Source organism: Chiloscyllium plagiosum, chromosome 30, assembly GCF_004010195.1.
Source record: "Chiloscyllium plagiosum isolate BGI_BamShark_2017 chromosome 30, ASM401019v2, whole genome shotgun sequence".
Taxonomy (NCBI): Eukaryota; Metazoa; Chordata; class Chondrichthyes; order Orectolobiformes; family Hemiscylliidae; genus Chiloscyllium; species Chiloscyllium plagiosum.
Window position 1 is genome coordinate 19,723,422 of NC_057739.1, and position 19,511 is coordinate 19,742,932.

General features: G+C 40.4%; 1 protein-coding gene across 6 annotated transcripts in view; it reads right to left on the reverse strand.

Moving 5' to 3' along the window:
- Positions 1-1,849: 1,849 nt before the first annotated feature.
- LOC122564776 (P2Y purinoceptor 4-like) overlaps positions 1,850-19,511 on the reverse strand; it is a 33,253-nt gene continuing 15,591 nt past the window's right edge. The window contains exons 1-2 of one of the 6 annotated variants that reach the window (XM_043719987.1): positions 15,071-15,182; positions 1,850-3,901 (exon numbers count right to left, since the gene is read on the reverse strand). In XM_043719987.1, the coding sequence (XP_043575922.1) occupies positions 2,846-3,850 (1,005 nt within the window). In that variant the 5' untranslated portion in view covers positions 3,851-3,901; positions 15,071-15,182 and the 3' untranslated portion in view covers positions 1,850-2,845. Of the gene's footprint in view, positions 3,902-5,195; positions 5,365-12,712; positions 12,734-14,259; positions 14,420-15,070; positions 15,183-19,511 lie in introns of those variants that run through there. The other 5 variants (XM_043719989.1, XM_043719990.1, XM_043719992.1 and 2 more) reach the window with 5 other exon arrangements.

The window sequence follows — 19,511 nt, forward strand, 5'->3', positions numbered from 1 at the left end:
GGGATAGTCAACATGGCTTTGTGCATGGGAAATCATGTCTCACAAACTTGATTGAGCTTGTTGAAGAAGTAACAAAGAGGATTGATGAGGGCAGAGCAATAGATGTGATCTATATGGACTTCAGTAAGACATGCGACAAGGTTCCCCATGGGAGACTGGTGAGCAAGGTTAGATCTCATGGAATACAGGGAAAAGTAGCCATTTGGATGCAGAACTGGCTCAAAGGTAGAAGAGAGAGGGTCATGGTGCAGGGTTGTTTTTCAGACTGGAGGTCTGTGACCAGTGGAGTGCCACAAGGATCGGTGCTGCGTCCTCTACTTTTTGTCATCTACATAAATGATTTGGATGCGAGCTTTAGAGGTATAGTTAGTAAGTTTGTAGATGACACCAAAATTGGAGGTGTAGTGGACAGCGAAGAGGGTTACTTCAGATTACAACATGATCTTGACCAGATGGGCCAATGGGCTGAGAAGTGGGAGATGGAGTTTAATTCAGATAAATGCGAGGTGCAGTGTTGCTGAACAAAGAGACCTTGGAGTGCAGGTTCATGGTTCCTTGAAAGTGGAGTCGCAGGTAGATAGGATAGTGAAGAAGGCGATTGGTATGCTTTCCTTTATTGGTCAGAGTATTGAGTCAGAGTATCGGAAGGATGTTGTGAAACTTGAAAGGATTCAGAAAAGATTTACAAGGATGTTGCCAGGGTTGGAGGATTTGAGCTATAGAGAGAGGCTGAACAGGCTGGGTCTGTTTTCCCTGGAGCATCGGAAGCTGAGGGGTGACCTAATAGAGGTTTACAAAATTATGATAGGCATGGACAGGGTAGATAGGCAAAGTCTTTTCCCTGGGGTAGGGGAGACCAGAACTAGAGGGCATAGGTTTAGGGTGAGAGGGGAAAGATACAAAAGAGAACTAAGGGGCAACTTTTTCAATCAGAGGGTGGTATGTGTATGGATTGAGCTGCCAGAGGAAGTGGTGGCGGCTGGTACAATTGCAACATTCAAAAGGCATCTGGATGGTTCAATGAACAGGAAGAGTTTGGAGGGACATGGGCAGGGTGCTGGCAGGTGGGACTACATTGGGTTGGGATATCTGGTCGGAATGGACGTGAAGGGTCTGTTTCCATGCTGTACATCTCTATGACTCTATGACTATTTGCTAACTGAAGAGAGTCAACCGGGATGCAATCATCAGAGAAGTGGCTTTCATAACCAGTAGGCCAGCAGAGGTAGCATTAATCCCTCCTATATCAACAGCTTAACCCTGTAAAGTCTTTCCTTCACCTCAGTGACAACCATTGATGTTCCATCCATTTGCTACCCATCACCCACGCAATCTTCTCATAGTCTTTCAGTTTATCACCCAACACCCCTTCTCTCCCCCCCCCCTGCCCCCCCCAATCCACCAACAATCTTCCGTGATTTGACAGCCTAACCGAGGCCCCAACATCCATCCTGGAACTTACTGATCTTCCTTGTCCCCAACCAGTTCTACCCATCCAATCTCTAGCTTCATCGCCAATAAAATACAAACTCGTGATTATATGTTTTATCGTGATCTGTCTCTTGATCAAATTTTATAGGATAAATAGACAAGGTCTTTTCCCTGGGCTGGGGGAGTCTAGAACTAGAGGACATAGGTTTAGGGTGAGAGGGGAAAGATATAAAAGGGACCTAAGGGGCAACTTTTTCATGCAGAGGGTGGTGCGTGTATGGAATGAGCTGCCAGTGGAAGTGGTGGAGGCTGGTACAATTGCAACATTTAAAAGTCATCTAGATGGGTATATGAATCGGAAGGATTTAGAGGGATATGGGGCCAAGTGCTGGCACATGGGACTAGATTACGTTAGGATATCTGATTGACATGGACAAGTTGTAATGAAAGGTCTGATTCTGTGCTGTACATCTCCACGACTCTATGACTCCTCGATGCTGCTTCCATTCCTGAGAAGCAGCCAGGCTTGTCAATCAGGCTGCCTTTCAGGACATAATCTTAATGTGGATGGATGAAACACTCTGTAGAATTAAAAGTCAACGGTGTTCTGGTAAACCTACAATTTTGGATTTGTCAACTATGGTTTCTACACGGTTTTGTAACTTTGCTCCTGTAAATATCTGTTTTCAGATTATCTTGCAATTGCATGCTGGTATTCAGTTTAGGGAATTGTATTTGTGATAAATTGTTTTTTGAGTTTCCTGTGAAGCAACAGAACTCTGAGCTCATTTCAACTTTAACTGTGTTTGCATCGAGAAATGACTCTCAAAGAACCAGTTACACAAAGCATTGTTTCTGCTTTCCAGTATTTGAGACCTCCTGACATTGACACCTTTTCATTGAGCAAAATTCTGACCCAGAACCCAGTGAAGCATGCAATCCTTTTATGCACAACCCATTGAAACAGTTTCTGAATCAAACACCTGAAAGTAAGGTTTCTTGTTGCTTTGCTGCATCTATTATTACCAATATCTGGCAAAGCTGCTTTTTTTTCTTTCTCCATATTGGAATAGTATCACTGAAAATATATTATTTTACATTTAGAACGTTTTCAGTAGAAAGTGGAGCCAGGAAATGTTTGCTGGTTGTTGGCATTTCATTTGACAAAATACTTTTAATGTTGACCAAAAAAACTTGGCATTCATACAGCATTGTTCACCTGTCAAGACACTTCAACACAACCATAGCCAATGAAACATCTGTATTTTTGGAGGTAATAATTCAAATGTGACATCTTGCAGTTCTCTAGTTGTAATTGATTCACTAAAATGTGCTCAACTGCGTTCACGTATAAGATAATTATAAGTACAATGAAGGGTCATTGATATTAAACTCTGTCAAAACATTTAATTGTCTAATCAATGGGTCTTGCTGCTGTAGATGAGTTTTCTGTGTTGAAGCTACTTTGATTCGGCTCTTTACAAAGACATCTGAATGCACTTAGAGTACTTTTGAAAGCTTCTTGGAATTTTCTGCTGGAAAACCAATAGAGTAGAGGATCCAGACAACAGTTCACATTGGCAAGCACAATAGACGTGTAATAAATATCTTCGATCTTGTACAGCAACCTGCAATTCTCAGGGTGGAACTGTTTCACTGTAACAGCAACTAAACGTGACACCTGTACTGGCAGACAGCAAACAACGAATGTAACTAGAGACACAGCAATCATCCCCATTGATTTCACTTTCATTGCCTTTCCACTTGCAAGGGTGGTGTCCATTTTGACTATATAAGATCCAAGCAGGATATAGCAAGTGATGGAAACGCCAAATGGAATGATGAACCCAGGAAATAAAATGACCATGCTCCATGTAAAATAGACAGTTGACAATTCAGTTTGGTGTATACGCAAGCATTGGGTAATGTTGTACCCTTCAGACGTCTTGAGGACAAAAAAGAATGGCAATGCACTTATAAAGAGGAAAATCCATATGCCTATGCAAGCTGACTTCACAAATCTTTGGTTCTTAAAAATATTGTGTTTAGTTAAACGTACAACTGTGATATACCTATGCACACTCACCAAAGTGAGAAAGTAGATACTGCCATACATATGTATGAATAACAAGAACACTTTAAACTGACACAGGAACTGTCCAAATGGCCAATGATTCGCCATGGAGAAGGAGCTGATCATAAATGGTGCTGCCGGCAGGATTGTCATATCTGATAAAGCCAGATTGAACTGGATGATCATCCCCGTTTTCCATTTCTTGAAGCGAAACCAAAAGGTATAAATGCTCAAAACACTCAGGACACAACCAATTAGAAAAATCACACTTAGTAAAATAGGGATGAAAATAACTAGCTCTTGAGGTTTACAGTCTAAGTTACTGATTGAAGTATTGTAGGTCATTGCATCAAGGGCAGCAGAACGGGCAGATTAACCAGAGTCCTCTTGGTTTACCTAGAGAAATAAGCAAATGTGCATAATTAAACAATGATACAAGATGGTAAGAATTTCATAGTTTACAATATGCATTGAAGATGGAATTAGCATTGTTAGAAGAGCACAGGGACAACTTCTTAGTTGTTGGGAAAATGCTGTAGGTTTTCTTAGCTAAAACAATTGTTCCAAAATTCTGTGTGGATAACACCATTGAACTGAAACCATCCTATGGTTGGCACAGATTTCCAAATCACAAATGGGTCCAAGGCCAACATAAAGAAAAGGAAAGCTGCGAAAATGAAACATAGACCACACAGGAGTCTCATATTACATCAAGTTTGAATAACACTCAGGTGTGAAATCCAAACAAAGAATATCTTCCAGCTGAATGGGAATCTTAGATTTGGGAATCTGAACTGACTTGTATCCTTAATGCAATGGCTTACTGAGTTCAAGATAGGTCATTTCAATTGTAACTGTGCCTACCAGAAATGCTAATCTCAACAAACCTGCTCCATGAAGAGCTATTTCTAAGTAAAAAATCACACAGCACCAGGTTATAGTCCAGCAGGTTTATCTGGAAGTACAAACTTTCGGAACACTGCTCCTTCATCAGTTAGCTAGTGGGGCATGATAGGTAAAAACAATGACTGCAGATGCTGGAAATCAGAGTCTAGATTAGAGTGGTGCTGGAAAAGCATAGCAGTTCAGGCAGCATCCGAGGAGAAGTAAAATCGACGTTTCGGGCAAAAGCTCTTCATCAGGAATATTCCTGATGAAGGGCTTTTGCCTGAAACATCGATTTTACTGCTCCTCGGATGCTGCCTGAACTGCTGTGCTTTTCCAGCACCACTCTAATCTAGTGGGGCATGATCACAGGACACAGACTGATACAGATCTTTTACTGTAAATTCTGTGTTCTGTGATCCTGTCTCACTAGCCACCAGATGAAGGAGCAGCGTTCCAAAAGCTTGTACTTCCAGATAAACCTGTTGGACTATAACCTGGTGTTGTGTGATTTTTAACTTTGTTCACCCCAGTCCAACACTGGCAATGGTGTTATTTCTACTTCAGACATTTGAGACCTCCCCAGAAACAAACCTCTTTTTTGAAGGAAAAACGACTGGCTGTTATAGAATGCTTTTCATTTCCTTGGAGTTAGGAGTACAGCCATTTTTAAAAGGTAGGAAACACAGCAGCCAATTTGCTCACAGATAATCTATTTTGCTGATGCTGATTGAGGATAAATTTTGGCCAAGTCTCTAGGGGTGAACCTTCTTTGAAATAGTGACACTCAATTTTTCCTATTCACCTGAGAACACAGAGGGATCCTTGTTTAAATCCAAACGATGGCTCAACTTGCTTCCAATTTTATTTTATATTGCTTCTGATTTATACATTGGCTATTTTCACCAGCCTTGTTCACTTAATTTTATGTAAATCTGGAACTGTCGGAGTCAGAGAACAAAAGATTACACGATTAACTTAGATCAGTGCATTGGTTAACTTTCTTAGAGTCATAGAGATGTACAGCACAGAAACAGACCCTTCAGTCCATCTTGTCCATGCTGACCAGATATTCTAAATTAATCTGGTCCCATTTGCCAGTCTTGGCCCAGTCCTCACTTTGTGCATATCCCTCTGAACACTTCTGATTCATATACCCATCCAGATGCCTTCTAAATGTTGTAATTGTACCAGCCTCCACCACTTCCTCTGACAGCTCAATCCATACACGTACCACTCTCTGTGTGAAGAAGTTGCCCCTTAGATCCTATTTAAATCTTTCCCCTCTCACCCTAAACATATGCTCTCCAGTTCTGGACTCCCCAGGGAAAAGAACTTGTCTATTTGCCCCTCATGATTTTATAAACCTCTATAAAGTCACCTCTTAGCCTCCAATGATCCAGGAAGATAGCCCCAGACTATTCAGCCTCTCTCCATAGCTCAAACCTTCCAACCCTGGCAACATCCTTGCAAATCTTTCTGAACCGTTTCAGGTTTCACAACATCCTTCCTATAGGAGTATATCCGATTTTGGATGATCTCAATATTCACCACCCGGTAGGCTGGTATCAGCCATTGTCGCTGCCCAATCACTGGCATCCTGAATCCCACTCCCATTACAGTCTGATTATACACCCACAGTCCGTTGGCACTGGGTATTACTCAGAGGTCAATTGCAGTTGGCACAGGTTCATGAGGATATCCTGTGTGCTTATGGCCTATTTGAAAGCTATTGTTGACCATGAGCACAAACAACCAAGTTTTGAATTCTCCAAATGAGCAACCATGTACGATACATAAACGTGTATCATTCAGGGCGGCCAGGTCTGATGTTTTAGATTAGATTAGATTACATTACATTACAGTGTGGAAACAGGTCCTTCGGCCCAACAAGTCCACACCGACCCGCCGAAGCGCAACCCACCCATACATTTACCCCTTACCTAACACTACGGGCAATTTAGCATGGCCAATTCACCTTACCTGCACATCTTTGGACTGTGGGAGGAAACCGGAGCACCCGGAGGAAACCCACGCAGACACGGGGAGAATGTGCAAACTCCACACAGTCAGTCGCCTGAGGCGGGAATTGAACCCGGGTCTCTGGTGCTGTGAGGCAGCAGTGCTAACCACTGTGCCACCGTGCTGCCCACCCTGTTTTCTAGTAAACAAGAAAAAAGCAAAGAGTTGTGCTTGCTAGACATCAGAAACAAAAACAGAAGTTTCTGGGCAGCACGGTGGTACAGTGGTTAGCACTGTTACCTCATAGCGCCAGAGACCTGGATTCAATTCCCGTCTCAGGCGACTGACTGTGTGGAGTTTGCACATTCTCCCCGTGTCTGCGGGGGTTTCCTCCTGTTTCCTCCCACAGTCCCAAGATGTGCAGGTCAGGTGAATTGGCCATGCTAAATTACCCACTAGTGTTAGGTGAAGGGGTAAATGTAGGGGAATGGGTCTGGGTGGGTTGCTCTTCGGAGGGTCGGTGTGGACTTGTTGGGCTGAAGGGCCTGTTTCCACACTGTAAGTAATCTAATCATAAAGGTCTGGCAACATCTGCAGAGCGAAAGCAGAGTTAACACTTTGGGTCCAGTGATGCTTATTCAGAATTGTGCCTGTGTAATTGATCAGGTTTCTGTTTCCCTTCCTGAGCCAGTGTACCTGTTACCTTCCAGTTTATACAAATCTTTTCCACCTTTGTTCCCATAGCGCAGTACTGTACACAGCAGAGTCAGAATATTTCCTTTAATAATTTCTTCTATAATTATTTCATTTCTACTTGGCACCACAAGGGTAGTCAAACCACCATCAAATTGAGGACAATAGATTCTATGATACAGAACACATCATGATACACAATTTTCCCAGTTGGAATCAGCACCAATCCATCCCTTGATCGGAGTGTGCTATTAAGGGGCACTTAATTCCTTCAACTCAGGATTCTGGGACTTTTGCTAGGGGCTGCCTTCTGTTTCGTAATGGTTTACCAGAGGTTATGGTGTTTAAAGGATGTGGAACATGTAAAAATCAAAATTCGAAGTCTAGACCATTTCAAATCTGTACTTTACTATTTTAGAAGCTCCCTTTGACATTTATACCCTGACCCACACGTAAACACCTTGTGCCTCTTTCCACCAATTGTTCCATAACAATTTTGTTTGCTCCTCAGTTGCCACAATATACCTGTGTGATTTGTTTCCCAATTCATGGATTTTTCACCTTAAATTTAGTTTGTCTTCTATCAGCACTACGTCTGACACTCCAGGGAAAACAGCCCAGCCTATTCAGCCATTCCCTATAGCTCAAACCCTCTAACCCTGGCAATATCCTTGTAAATCTTCTCTGAACTCTTTCAAGTTTCACAACATCCTTCCTCGAGGAGGGAGACCAGAATTGCACACAATAATCCAAAAGTGGCCTAACCAACGTGGCCTACAGCTGCAACATGACCTCCCAACTCCTAAACTCAATGTTCTGACCAATCAGGGAATGCATACCAAACACCCTCTTCACCATCCTATCCACCTGCGACTCCATTTTGAAGCAACTATGAACCTGCACTCCAAGGTCTCGTTGTTCAGCAACACTCCCCAGGAACTTACCATTAAATGTAAAAGTCCTGCCCTGATTTGCCTTTCCAAAATGCAACACCTCATATTTATTTAAATCAAACTCCATCGGCCAATCCTTGTCCCGTTGGCCCATCATGATCAAGATCCCATTGCACTCTGAAGTAATTTTCTTCACTGTTGACTAGAACCTCCAATTTTGGTGTCATTTGCAAACTTACTGACCATACCTCCCATGTTCACATCCAAATCATTCATATAAATGACGAAAAGCAGTGAAACAACTTCGAAACCTAATGCTGATATTCTGCCTTGACAAATCAAGCGGCTAGTTTCTGAAATGATTCCATGTATAATTGCCACTGCGTAAACACACACTGTCCGTGTGGGAAAGTGGCAGTGCCTAAACAGTTTGTTAACTGGACCATGGCCTGCATGGGCTCATTAATCAAGCACAAACAATACGATTCCTTTCCAGTGTCTTGTTGCATGGTCCTGCATTGTGGTATCAGATATATAAATTTAACAATGCCAATAATTTGTACCAAATAAAAACCAAGAGATCTGCAGATGCTGTAAATCAGAAACAAAAACAGAAATTACTGGAAAAACTCAGCAGATCTGGCAGCATCTGTAGAGAGAAATCAAAGTTAACATTTCAGGTCAAATGACCCTTCCTCAGAACTGCTCTACTTCTGAGGAAGGGTCACTCGACCCAAAGCGTTAACTTTGATTTCTCTCCACAGATGCTGCCATAATTGCTGAGCTTTTCCAGCAATTTCTGTTTTTGTTTCCAACAAATTGTACATTCAATGTAAGTAAAAGACAGGAAAGATATAAAATATCTTTGGATCCAAATCAATGCTTAAAGTCAAGATCGATCTCAGTGGTAAATGCAATAAATTGCAAGTAAATTTTCAGTCCATGGGGGAGCATTGCGGTAGTTACAATGGCGAGTAAAGAGACAATACTGCAATGTGTGTTGTTGAGTATCAGAAAGGGGCAAATCATTAAAGGTGATTATAAATGTATAAACCAAATAATTAAAATGGAGCAGTTAAAGTCAGGATGTGTTTATAAGGTAACAGTTCTGAATGGGTTAAAGTTCACATTACATTGGCTCCTCCCTTCCTACTGATGTCATACATTGTCTGTGAATGGAAGTAAGGAGTTCTTCTCCTCTTTTTGAAGGGAGCAGATGTGTCCGTACCAGCCACCTAAGGTCCTCAGAATGATACTTGACCAAATACAGTTGTATTTATTGCTGTTATGCAGTAAACCTTCTTGTTAAGAACAGTCCCTCTCTAGGGTGGTGTATTCTCTATAATTAATCACAAGATAAACTAAAGCAAAAGTAGAAGAATTGGTGGGAGTGACTAACTTAATCCAGCTTTTCCCAGTGCCACATATTGGAGAGGTAGCAGAAAAGTAGCAGCAGCGATCATCTGGAAAACTGCCACAGAAGGATCCACAGGAGGTAATGATGTGACACCACTGACTTAATTTTATTTATCAGCAACCTGGTGTAGGAGCAACTTGGTTCCTCTTATGTTTGGAGAAATACTGGTGAACTTGTAAATAGTGTTTGTAAATCTTTGAGAAGTGAAGTTGTGTAGTGGGCAACAGATTATAGACACAGAACATCGAAATTAGGAGCAAGAGTAGGCAGTTGGCCTTTCGATAGCTGATTATTTGACTGAGTAGTCTGTTCCAGCTTTCTCTCCCTCCCCTTTAATGCCTTTAGCCTTTGGAACTATATCTAACTGCTGTTTGAAAATATACAATGTTTTGGCATCAACTACATTCTGTGGCAGAGACTCCCACAGGCTGGATGAAGAAATTTCTCCTCATCTCAGGCCTGAATGGCCTACCCTGTATCCTTAAACTGTGACCCTTGGTTCTTGGCCCCACCCTCTGGTCATTGTGAATATCCTTCCTGTGATTAGCCTGTCTAGTCCTGTTAGAATTTTACATCTTCCTATGAGATTCTCCACCTGTTCTTCTAAGCTACAATGAGTATACTTCTAACTCACCCAGTCTCTCTTCATACTTCATCCTGCCATCCCAGAATCAGTCTGTTAAACCTGCGTTTCATTCTCTCCATGGTCAGAACATCCTTCCACAGATAAGGAGGCCAAAACTGCACACAGTACTCCAGATGTGATCTCACCAAGGCTCTGTGCAATTGCAGCAAGGTATCCCTGCTCCTGGACTCGAACCCTTTCACGATGAAGGCCAACATATCAGTTGTTTGCTTCACCACCTGCTGCACCTGCATGGTTACTTTCAGTGATTGCTGTACGAGGATACCCAGGTTTTATTACACCTCACCATTTCCCAATCCTTCACCGTTCAGATAATAACCCACCTTCCTGTTTTTTATAACTAAAATGGATAATTTCACATTCATTCACATTATATTTCACTTGTCATGCACCAGCTCACTCACTCAACTTGATAAAAACACACTGAAGCATCGTTGCATTCTCCTTACAGTTCATTCTCCCACCCAGAGTTTGCACTCAGTTGACTGCAAACTTGAAGGGGTATTGCATTTAATTGCCTCTTTTCAATGATTAAAAATATTGTGAAGCACTGGAGTCCAAGCACTGATGCCTGCAGTATCCCACGAGACAGATTCTGCCATTCAGAAAACAAGAAGGGTCACTTGGCCCAAAACATTAACTCTGATTTCTCTCTACAGATCCTGCCAGACCTCCTGAACTTTCCCAGCAATTTCTGTTTTTAACTCAGAAAAAGAACGTTGACTCTCCTGCTCCTCGGATGCTGCCTGATCTGCTGTGCTTTTCCATGCTTTTTGACTACGTTTAACCAACACAACAGTTTGAAAAGCTCAATTGTGCAGATATTTTAGATCAACTGAGAGGCATGTGCACATTATTTAGCAATATTCAGTGATTTTTACAGGGCAATAGCCAATTTGAAAATGAGAAAGTACTTAATTGGCAGACACTCCAACTAAATGAATGACTGAACAAATTTAAAGCTAATGCAGTCATAAAATTATTCAACTATTCCAATCCAGTTTGGAATTCACTCAGGTTTGATAGTTTCAGTTGAAAAGTTAACAAACAAGAATAGCATTCATGAAGGACTTCACTGTTTTGAAATGACATTCAGATCAAAAATGAAATGCGACACTGGCTTTTACATAACCAGTTTTGCAAGAGTAAGTCGCAGAGAAACTAATCATGAACAAAAATAATTGGCTCTGTGTTACTTTCTTAGCATCAATAATGTTAAAGTGTTTCAAATGAGGTATTTAATGTCTGTACGTTAAAGAATGAATAAAATACAAGCTAAGATTTCCATTACACTTGGCTGTAATCCAGTGTGAGAATCATTGGTTAAGAATCACATTCTGTTTCTATTCATTTCCTCTTTTTTTTAACCAAAGATAATAATATACTTCTCATCCAAATACATTAAAATTGCAAAACAGATTGGACCATTTAGCTCAACCCATCATGTTGGTGATAAGCTTCTGACAGTAGTCCTTATCCCAAAATCCCAAACCACTAGTCTATCTTTAAAGGTTGATATTATGGTCTATACTTCAACAATTAATGCAGTCTCAAAATCCTGTGCGTAAAGAAAACAGTTTTGCCTCTTCTCTCACAAAATCTCTAATTTTTAAAAATCTATTGCCCTCTGCTTTTCTCTGAGTCACAAGGTAATGGGCTCAAGTCCCTTGCAGGGCTTGAGTTAAAATATCCATGCTGACACTCAAGTATAGCATTGAGAGAGCACTGCATTGTCAGAACAGCCAGCTTTCTGATGAGATGTTAAACCTTTTTTCCTGCATGGTGCTGTCTTAAAGAGGAACAGGGAAGTGATCCCCTGTGTCCTGGTCAATATTTGACTCTCAAGAAGCTTCATAAAAACAGATTATTGAGTCATTGCCTTTTGTGAGAGTTTCCTGAATGTAAATTGACTGCTGCATTTCCAATATTACAACAGTCACTGCTCTTCAAAAGTTCGTTCTTATGAGCTGTAGACACTTTGAGACCTTTGAGACAGAGTTAACAGCCCTAGTCTGGTGAACCATTGAACTCAAAACATTACCTCTGTTTTATCTCTCCATAGATTCTGCCAGATCCGTTGAGGTTATTCAGTGCAATTTCTGCTTTTGATTGTTTCAGTATTTCAAATGTAGCACAAGGAAGCTTTTCAAAACAATCGTCTCTGCCGTTCCCATAAGAGACGATGAATTGCCTTTCGCAGTAATGTCAGTGTAAAAATTCTTGTACAGTTTATTATATTTCAATAGAACGTTGTTTTAAAAACTACACAAGCTGACATAGTGAAAGAGAAAAAGAAGCATATTGAATCTGAAAACATTGGAGCCATCCACAAAGCCTGTATTCACGATATTTACAGACACACAAGTAAGCATTAAATGCACATTTCAATATATCTTTATGCTGTAATTGTATTTTGTCCCAATTTACTAAATTGATGTTAGGTAAATGGAAGGACTCAATTGCATTGTTCTCGTCTAAACTATAATTAATCCCTTCAGAAGTATAACCATTCTAATTTCACCTTACAACTTATTCATGCCAGGCAGAACAATACCGGCAGAATGATGAGCTACTATACACATAACATTTAATCTATTTTGTAGTTTACCATAATATTAAATGTCTACATTCAACATCTATCTAATACAAATCACTACCTGGTAATAGTTGGGTTAATTGCTTTTAAAGCAAAAACAGCAGTATCAAAATACCTTGCTTGGTTTGAATCTTCACAAGTGACCGAGCAGTCATTTACGATCTGTAACCAAATGCAAGTGTAAACTGTGGTATTGCCTGCTGGTCTTACATATAAAAGTGGTGTGTGTGTGAGGCCTTGAAATAGCACAAGTGATGAAACTTTGACTCAGTTATAGTCAGTTAAAAGAGTGGCTCCAAAAATATAAAGCTCATTTGCAAATATCTGCACAAAGTGTGTGCTGAAGTTCACTTCTACTTCCATCATCATCAAATTTGGTTCTATTTATACTTTAAATGTAGTTTAAGACCTATACAAGTGAGACCTCCCAAGTGTTCTATTACATTCATATTTCCTATCATGTTTCTCCATGAACATGTTCAGGAAGCAGCTTTGAGGTTGTCTTCAGAGAGAGTCTCCACACGGTGTTGATACCACGGAAAGGGTGTTAATCCAACACAGTTAGCAGAAACATGTTTACTGGTGTTACAAGCAACTGAATTGTCAACAGGATCCTTCTTCAAATATACAGATGGGGGTCTGTTGCCAAGCCTGTCTCACAGCCTCCGATTTTAACTCTGGTCTGAGCAAGGAAGTCACTGCAGTTTGGCCATCGGGTGAAGGCCATTCAGAAGCAGAACAAAAGCAAAATAATGTCGTTCAACTAACGCCTTTTATAAATCAGTCCTTTCCTTGGTGCGGCCAAGAGATGCAAGGCTGTCAAATAGCCCACATAGCATTCTTCAAAACAGCTCCAAGTTACTTCATTTGAATTTTGAAAGTAAAGGGTCAGATTTGGTATCAGTCAAACCTATTTACTGACTCAGACTTAAAGGTAGGGCACAGTATGGTCACAGGAGAATAGGGTTGGTTATGAATCTGAAGGTATCAAGTAGTTTGCAGACCATTGAGATACAACTAACTAGTGCCATCAAACTATTGTTAAAACAAAGTATATAAACTGGAGTAGGATTTCTATGTGTTTGCAATATTGTAATGAACTGGGAACGTGGTTCTCCATTCATTATTTTTAGTAAAAGCTCTAAGTCCTCTAAAACAACAGATTGATGTATTTTCCAGAAATCACAAACACTGGACACTATTCCTTTAAGATATATGATATCTCAATCATTTAACACAACTGAGGAAAACCTCTCCTAGATTCTTTCTTTTATTCTTATCAACAACGTTACAGCATTATTGTGGATACTGAAACTTGACTAAATTATAAAGGATAGGGATTGCTAAAATTAGAACCCTACACAATCTTTAACAAACATCGGTACCTGCCACAGAAAATCTTAACTTCCAAGTTGCTGACTGCCATAGTGGAGAATCATTATCTTTACTGTAATTGTATGATGAAGTTATAACCTGGAATTTAAAACAACAGTGTCCCTGCAGCACAACAGAAATAAAAGTGTTCTTGCAGCACAGTTATTTTTGCAGTGAACTGTTATTCTGATAGGTCAGCAAGACTATAATAAAAACCTCAGGAAGTGCAGTTACTGATTATTCATTCAACGGTGCATGCAAGCACAAACTAAAACAGTTAATTGGTACCATTTGATTTGAAATGTTCCTCATACCAGTACAACAGCGAAGAAACTACTGCCTTCTTCAGAAAAAAAGTGAACATGTCTGCCAGTCAGAAGCCCCTCTGAATATTTTCTCCGATTGCCTCTGGAAGTTAGAAAGGTTCTGTGATCATCTCTTGTGAACAAGCCAGGCAGAACTGAAAAAAAAGCTATCAGGGTGTAACTGGGTTTTTCCTAGTTCTGTTCTTAACACTCTCGCAGGACTGCAGTGGAACACAGAGATTAATCTCTTTGGAGATAAAGCGCAAGCTTTGTTGTACTTTGAACAGCAGTAGCTGTATCAATTCTGTCCCTTAAAAGACATCCCAAGGTATTTTTCTGGTGTGTGCTCAGCATCCTTGCACCCTAGTCTGCTAATTATTGAGTTTTTACTGGTTCATCGTATTTAGATTCTGTAATATTGCCTTTCTTATTATTTAATGCTTTAAATCGCAAAATACAAATCATTAAATGTTTAACTTGCAGATCTAATCGATGAAATATTTAATATTTCAGTGGGTCCAGCAGAATATCCAGTAGATGAGGGCTAATATTATTTAAAGTTTTAAAACAACGCACCAACAGAATAACTGTGCTACCATTGTGAAGGATACAATCCTAGAATGCAATAAATATGAGCTTTTGATATTACAATTTGCCACTTCTGTATTACTTAAACCATTGCTAAAATATTTACCTGGATACAATTCCTATAAAGATTCAACTTGCTTTTTCATCTTTCTAAACAAGCACAACGTTTAATTTAATCTGACATGTCACACTTTTGCAACACTTACCTTTAACGCAGAAATCCAAAACGTATCTGCATTCAATTTATACAACTGTGGAGATGATTTGATTGAAGCATGAATATGTAACTAATGTAAAAAGGGAAGTGTCATTCATGTGATTAAGAGATGTATATGAAAGGAAATGAAATGATATATGCCGATTTAACAGTAGCTGCAAAGCAATTTTGCTCATTGAGTATAAATCACGTGTTTGATGTTATATGAATAGATGTTTTTCCCCTCTTAGTTTCACATTGTGGTTTCAAATTTAGCTGTGGTGATTGTTATGACTTATGTGAGGAGGAGGAATTAGCTCCCTCCTTTTTAATGTGGAATTATAATCACATGCCAATTAAAGATGAAATTAACTAGATCTAAATAAATGGGCTAAACTAAACTAAATAGAATAAACTAAACTAAATGAAATAAATCCAAGGTTTTCTTGAGTGAAAGAAAGAAGAATTTCTTACATATTAATCCCCAAGATTAACATAATAAAACACAGCATCAAACATATACAGACACAAACACAGGTAATAGGTTTAAACGAGAATGTGGTGTGGACTGGTAACAAATAAGTCTATGCAGTTTAAAAGACCTCAGAGTTGCTCACGTCTTAAATTTTAAACTTGAGGCCAGTGCATAGCATCCATAGCATTAATAGAATATATTGATCATTTTATGTTCTCGATAAATGGTTGTTATCACACGTTGCATTGTCACCAGATGCTTTATTTCAAAATGATGGAAGTAACAGGCAGAAAGAGAAAGGGGGAGAGAGGGGTCTGAATCTTACCATATTTTTCAGAAGTGCCAATTCTATTGTGTTTCATAGATGGTTTTTCTCCATGAGGTCTAGTGAGCATTTCTAGCATGATCATCCCAAACTCACCTCATTAACTTCCTACAGTTCCCCTATAGCGACCTATTTGTCCAGTGCTAGCCCAGTTCTCCCACCCACCGTAGAAGCACTTGCCACTGCTGGTGTATTCCAGCTTTTACCAGCATTCACTGCCCTGCTGCCATCTTGGAGCCCCAGCCATCTATCTGGTAAGTGTTGGCAATTCAATGTTGTCCTTCACCACCAATGTAGTACCACAGAATCTACAAGCCAACTCACCTCACGCACATAGGTGACCCTTCCTTAAATATACAACTGTCCAATCAAACACCTTTGACTGTGTAAGTGCTGGTCCACATACCTCACTGGTCCTTAGCTGCATCTCACTTTACAAGCCTCTGGATGTCACTGCTATGCTTTCCTGAATGCCCCCCAAAGCTCAGCATCTTCTCCATGATGAATGTGGGCCTGTCACATGCAGGAAAGCCTCCAAAATGTTGCAAGGATTAGCCTTGATTTACACCAACTAAAATTGAACAGGTATGAAAGAAACAGAAGCTACATTTTCCTCTCAGAACTTAACTTCTTGCATGTCATGTATGAACAATTTTACAGTCAATGATTAATCACTGCACATTCATCTATAGGAAGTGGAGGTCAAGAAAAATCTGTCTGGGTTATCGTGCCTGATACAACTGAGCTTTATGGTAAAGCAGGTGACATTTGTCCTGCCCAGTATTCTCCTCTTCAGGAGACTGCTGCCACTCTCCCAGGTCTTCTGTATTCATCACAGTCTCTTGTTCTTTGCTATAGTTGTCCAGGGAGCAGCATGCTGGGATTATGCAGCACACTCTGTCCAAGGTATAGTGCAAATGCCTATCTGAACAGTTCAAGTATTGGAAACAGATCTTCAGGAGGCCAGTCAGCTGCTCCATGATGCCTGTGGTTGAAGAATAGGCTACACATTTTATCTACACTTCACCTCTGTCAGAGGGTTGCATGATGGAGTCATCAGTTGTGGATGCAAAGGGCAGCCTTTGTCTCCCAGTAACCATCCTTGTAAGGCATAAGTCCATAAGATGTAGGAGTGGAAATAGGCCATTCAGCCCATCAAGTATATAGCTCCATTCAATGAGACCATTGGTGATTTGCTAATCCTCCACTCCACTTTTCTGCTGAGCCTCTGGAACTCCTTACCAAATGGAGGTGCGTGGGGAGGTTCCAGTGTCTATTTAAGGCTGAGATAGATAGATTCTTGATCAGGCGGGGAATTGAGTATTACAGGGAACGGCTGGGAAAATGGACCTGAGGAATGGAGGATCAGGCACGATCCGATTGAATGGTGGATTAGGCTTGAGGGGCTGAATAGCTTACTCTTATTTTCCTGTTACTTTTGGTCTGATAGCATGGTGCTGAACATGTCACTGATGGCTGCTGACAACTATTAAAAGCTGCCTGGCTAAACTGTGAGGTATGACGGTGAGAATCTCATTTCAATGTATAGAACTTAGTTGGAAAATGCAATTCGTTCCTTCCAACGTCAAGACTGGCCTTACGTGACTTCTTGTGGAATTCTCCCACATTTCTCACCACTGCCCACATCTTTCAGAGCCTGGGAAGAATCCACTCTGAGTCTTCCAGTTCTTGCTGACAAATCTATTTTCATTCTCTCCGCTCTGCTGGACTTATATACTTAATGGTAAGGTCCTAAGGAATGTTGCTGAGCAAAGAGACCTTGGAATGCAGGTTCATAGTTCCTTGTAAGTGGAGTCACATGTAGATAGGATAATTAAGGCGGCGTTGGGATGCTTTCCTTTATTGGTCAGAGTATTGAGTACAGGAGTTGGGAGGTCGAGTTGTGGCTGTACAGGACATTGTTCAGGCCACTGTTGGAATATTGCGTGTAATTCTGGTCTCCATCCTATCAGAAAGATGTTGTGAAACCTGAAAGGATTCAGAAAAGATTTATAAGGATGTTGCCAGGCTTGGAGGATTGGAGCTATAGGGAAAGGTTGAATAGGCTAGGGCTGTTTTCCCTAGAGCATCAGAGGCTGAGGGGTGACCTTATAGAGGTTTATAAAATCATGAGAGACATGGATAGGATAAATAGACAAAGTCTTTTCCCTAAGATGGGGGAGTCCAGAAGTAGCGGGCATAGGTTTAGGGTGAGAGGGGAAAGATATAAATGAGACCTACGGGGCAACTTTTTCACACAGAGGGTGGTACGTGTATGGAATGAGCTGCCCAGAGAAAGCGGTGGAGGCTAGTACAATTGCATTTAAAAGGCATTTGGATGGGTATATGAATAGGAAGGGTTTGAAGGGATATGGGCCAGATGCTGGCAGGTGGGACTAGATTGGTTTCGGATATCTGGTCGGCATGGACAAGTTGGACCAAAAGGTCTGTTTCCATGCTGTACATCTCTATGACTCTATGCTGTTCAAAGGCACCTGGTGTACCATAGCTCAGTATTAATTCTAAAGTCTAGCTCCATTGTCTTTCCAAGCTAGCTAACTGGCAGGTGAGTCGTACATTTCCCTAGCTGTAGAATTACAATCAAGTGTGAATGAAACAGGAGATGTGAATTTCTTGATGCCAACTCAATTGCCTGCTTTCAGCAACTTTAGATAAAATAGTTATCTCCACACAGATGTGTATATCAGTCTGAAATCAATTGACTACTGCAGTTTCCTTAGAGTCTATGTTTCTTTTTTTAAAAAAGTATTTTAGTCCCTGAAAGATCTCTGTATATCAGGTGATGATTTTATAATCCATATGGTTCATATTTTTTACTATTATAGCATCCCCCCCCCACCATGAAAAATGAACACAAACAATATTTCAATTTTTTGTTTCCAGTGAATGTTCTATTACTAGGTCAACATGAAATAACAGCTGTGCAGTCCCATCTTTTTACTTTTCTTTTGGTATTGTGGACAAAAATGGGATTTGACTTTCAATTTGGATCAGTTGTGTATCTCAGGATCATTAACATGGCAAGACTCTGATTAGCTCCTGGGCAGATTATGAACTTGTGTGTAATCATTACAGAGGCAGAAGGTCTCAGACTGCAAGACAGAGCATCTTTCTTTTCCTCTCTGTGTAGTAAAGGAACCAAGAATTGAAAGATAGTCATCATTCCTTATAAGCTGTTGTCACAAACCAATGACTGAAAACCTGGACAATTAATGTATTGACTGCCCTGTGTTTTCAGCAAAGAACTGAAAGAATCTGGATACAAAGATCGGAGAGCAGAAGAACTTGGAAGAAGCAAAAGGACCATCTCGTTGACTCCTGCGGACTGGTGCTATTGAGCCTGAGCTTCAACAGCATTTTTGCTTTCACTATAACATCTACATTGGTGTATCTTTCTGTATCTGTCTGTGTGTGTAGGGCCTTATGATGGGGATTAAGATGAGTTATAAATTGATAATTCATGTTTTGTTTTCCTGTGGTTAGGACTTATTTGTTTGTAATGAATGGTAGTTCTAGCTGGTGTAAGTGTAGAAACCTGGTTAGTTAGTTTTCTGTTGATCTGAGCATTATGTTTTGTGATGATCCTGAGATTAGTTGGAAGTTGACTCACTTCCAAAGATTGGAATGACA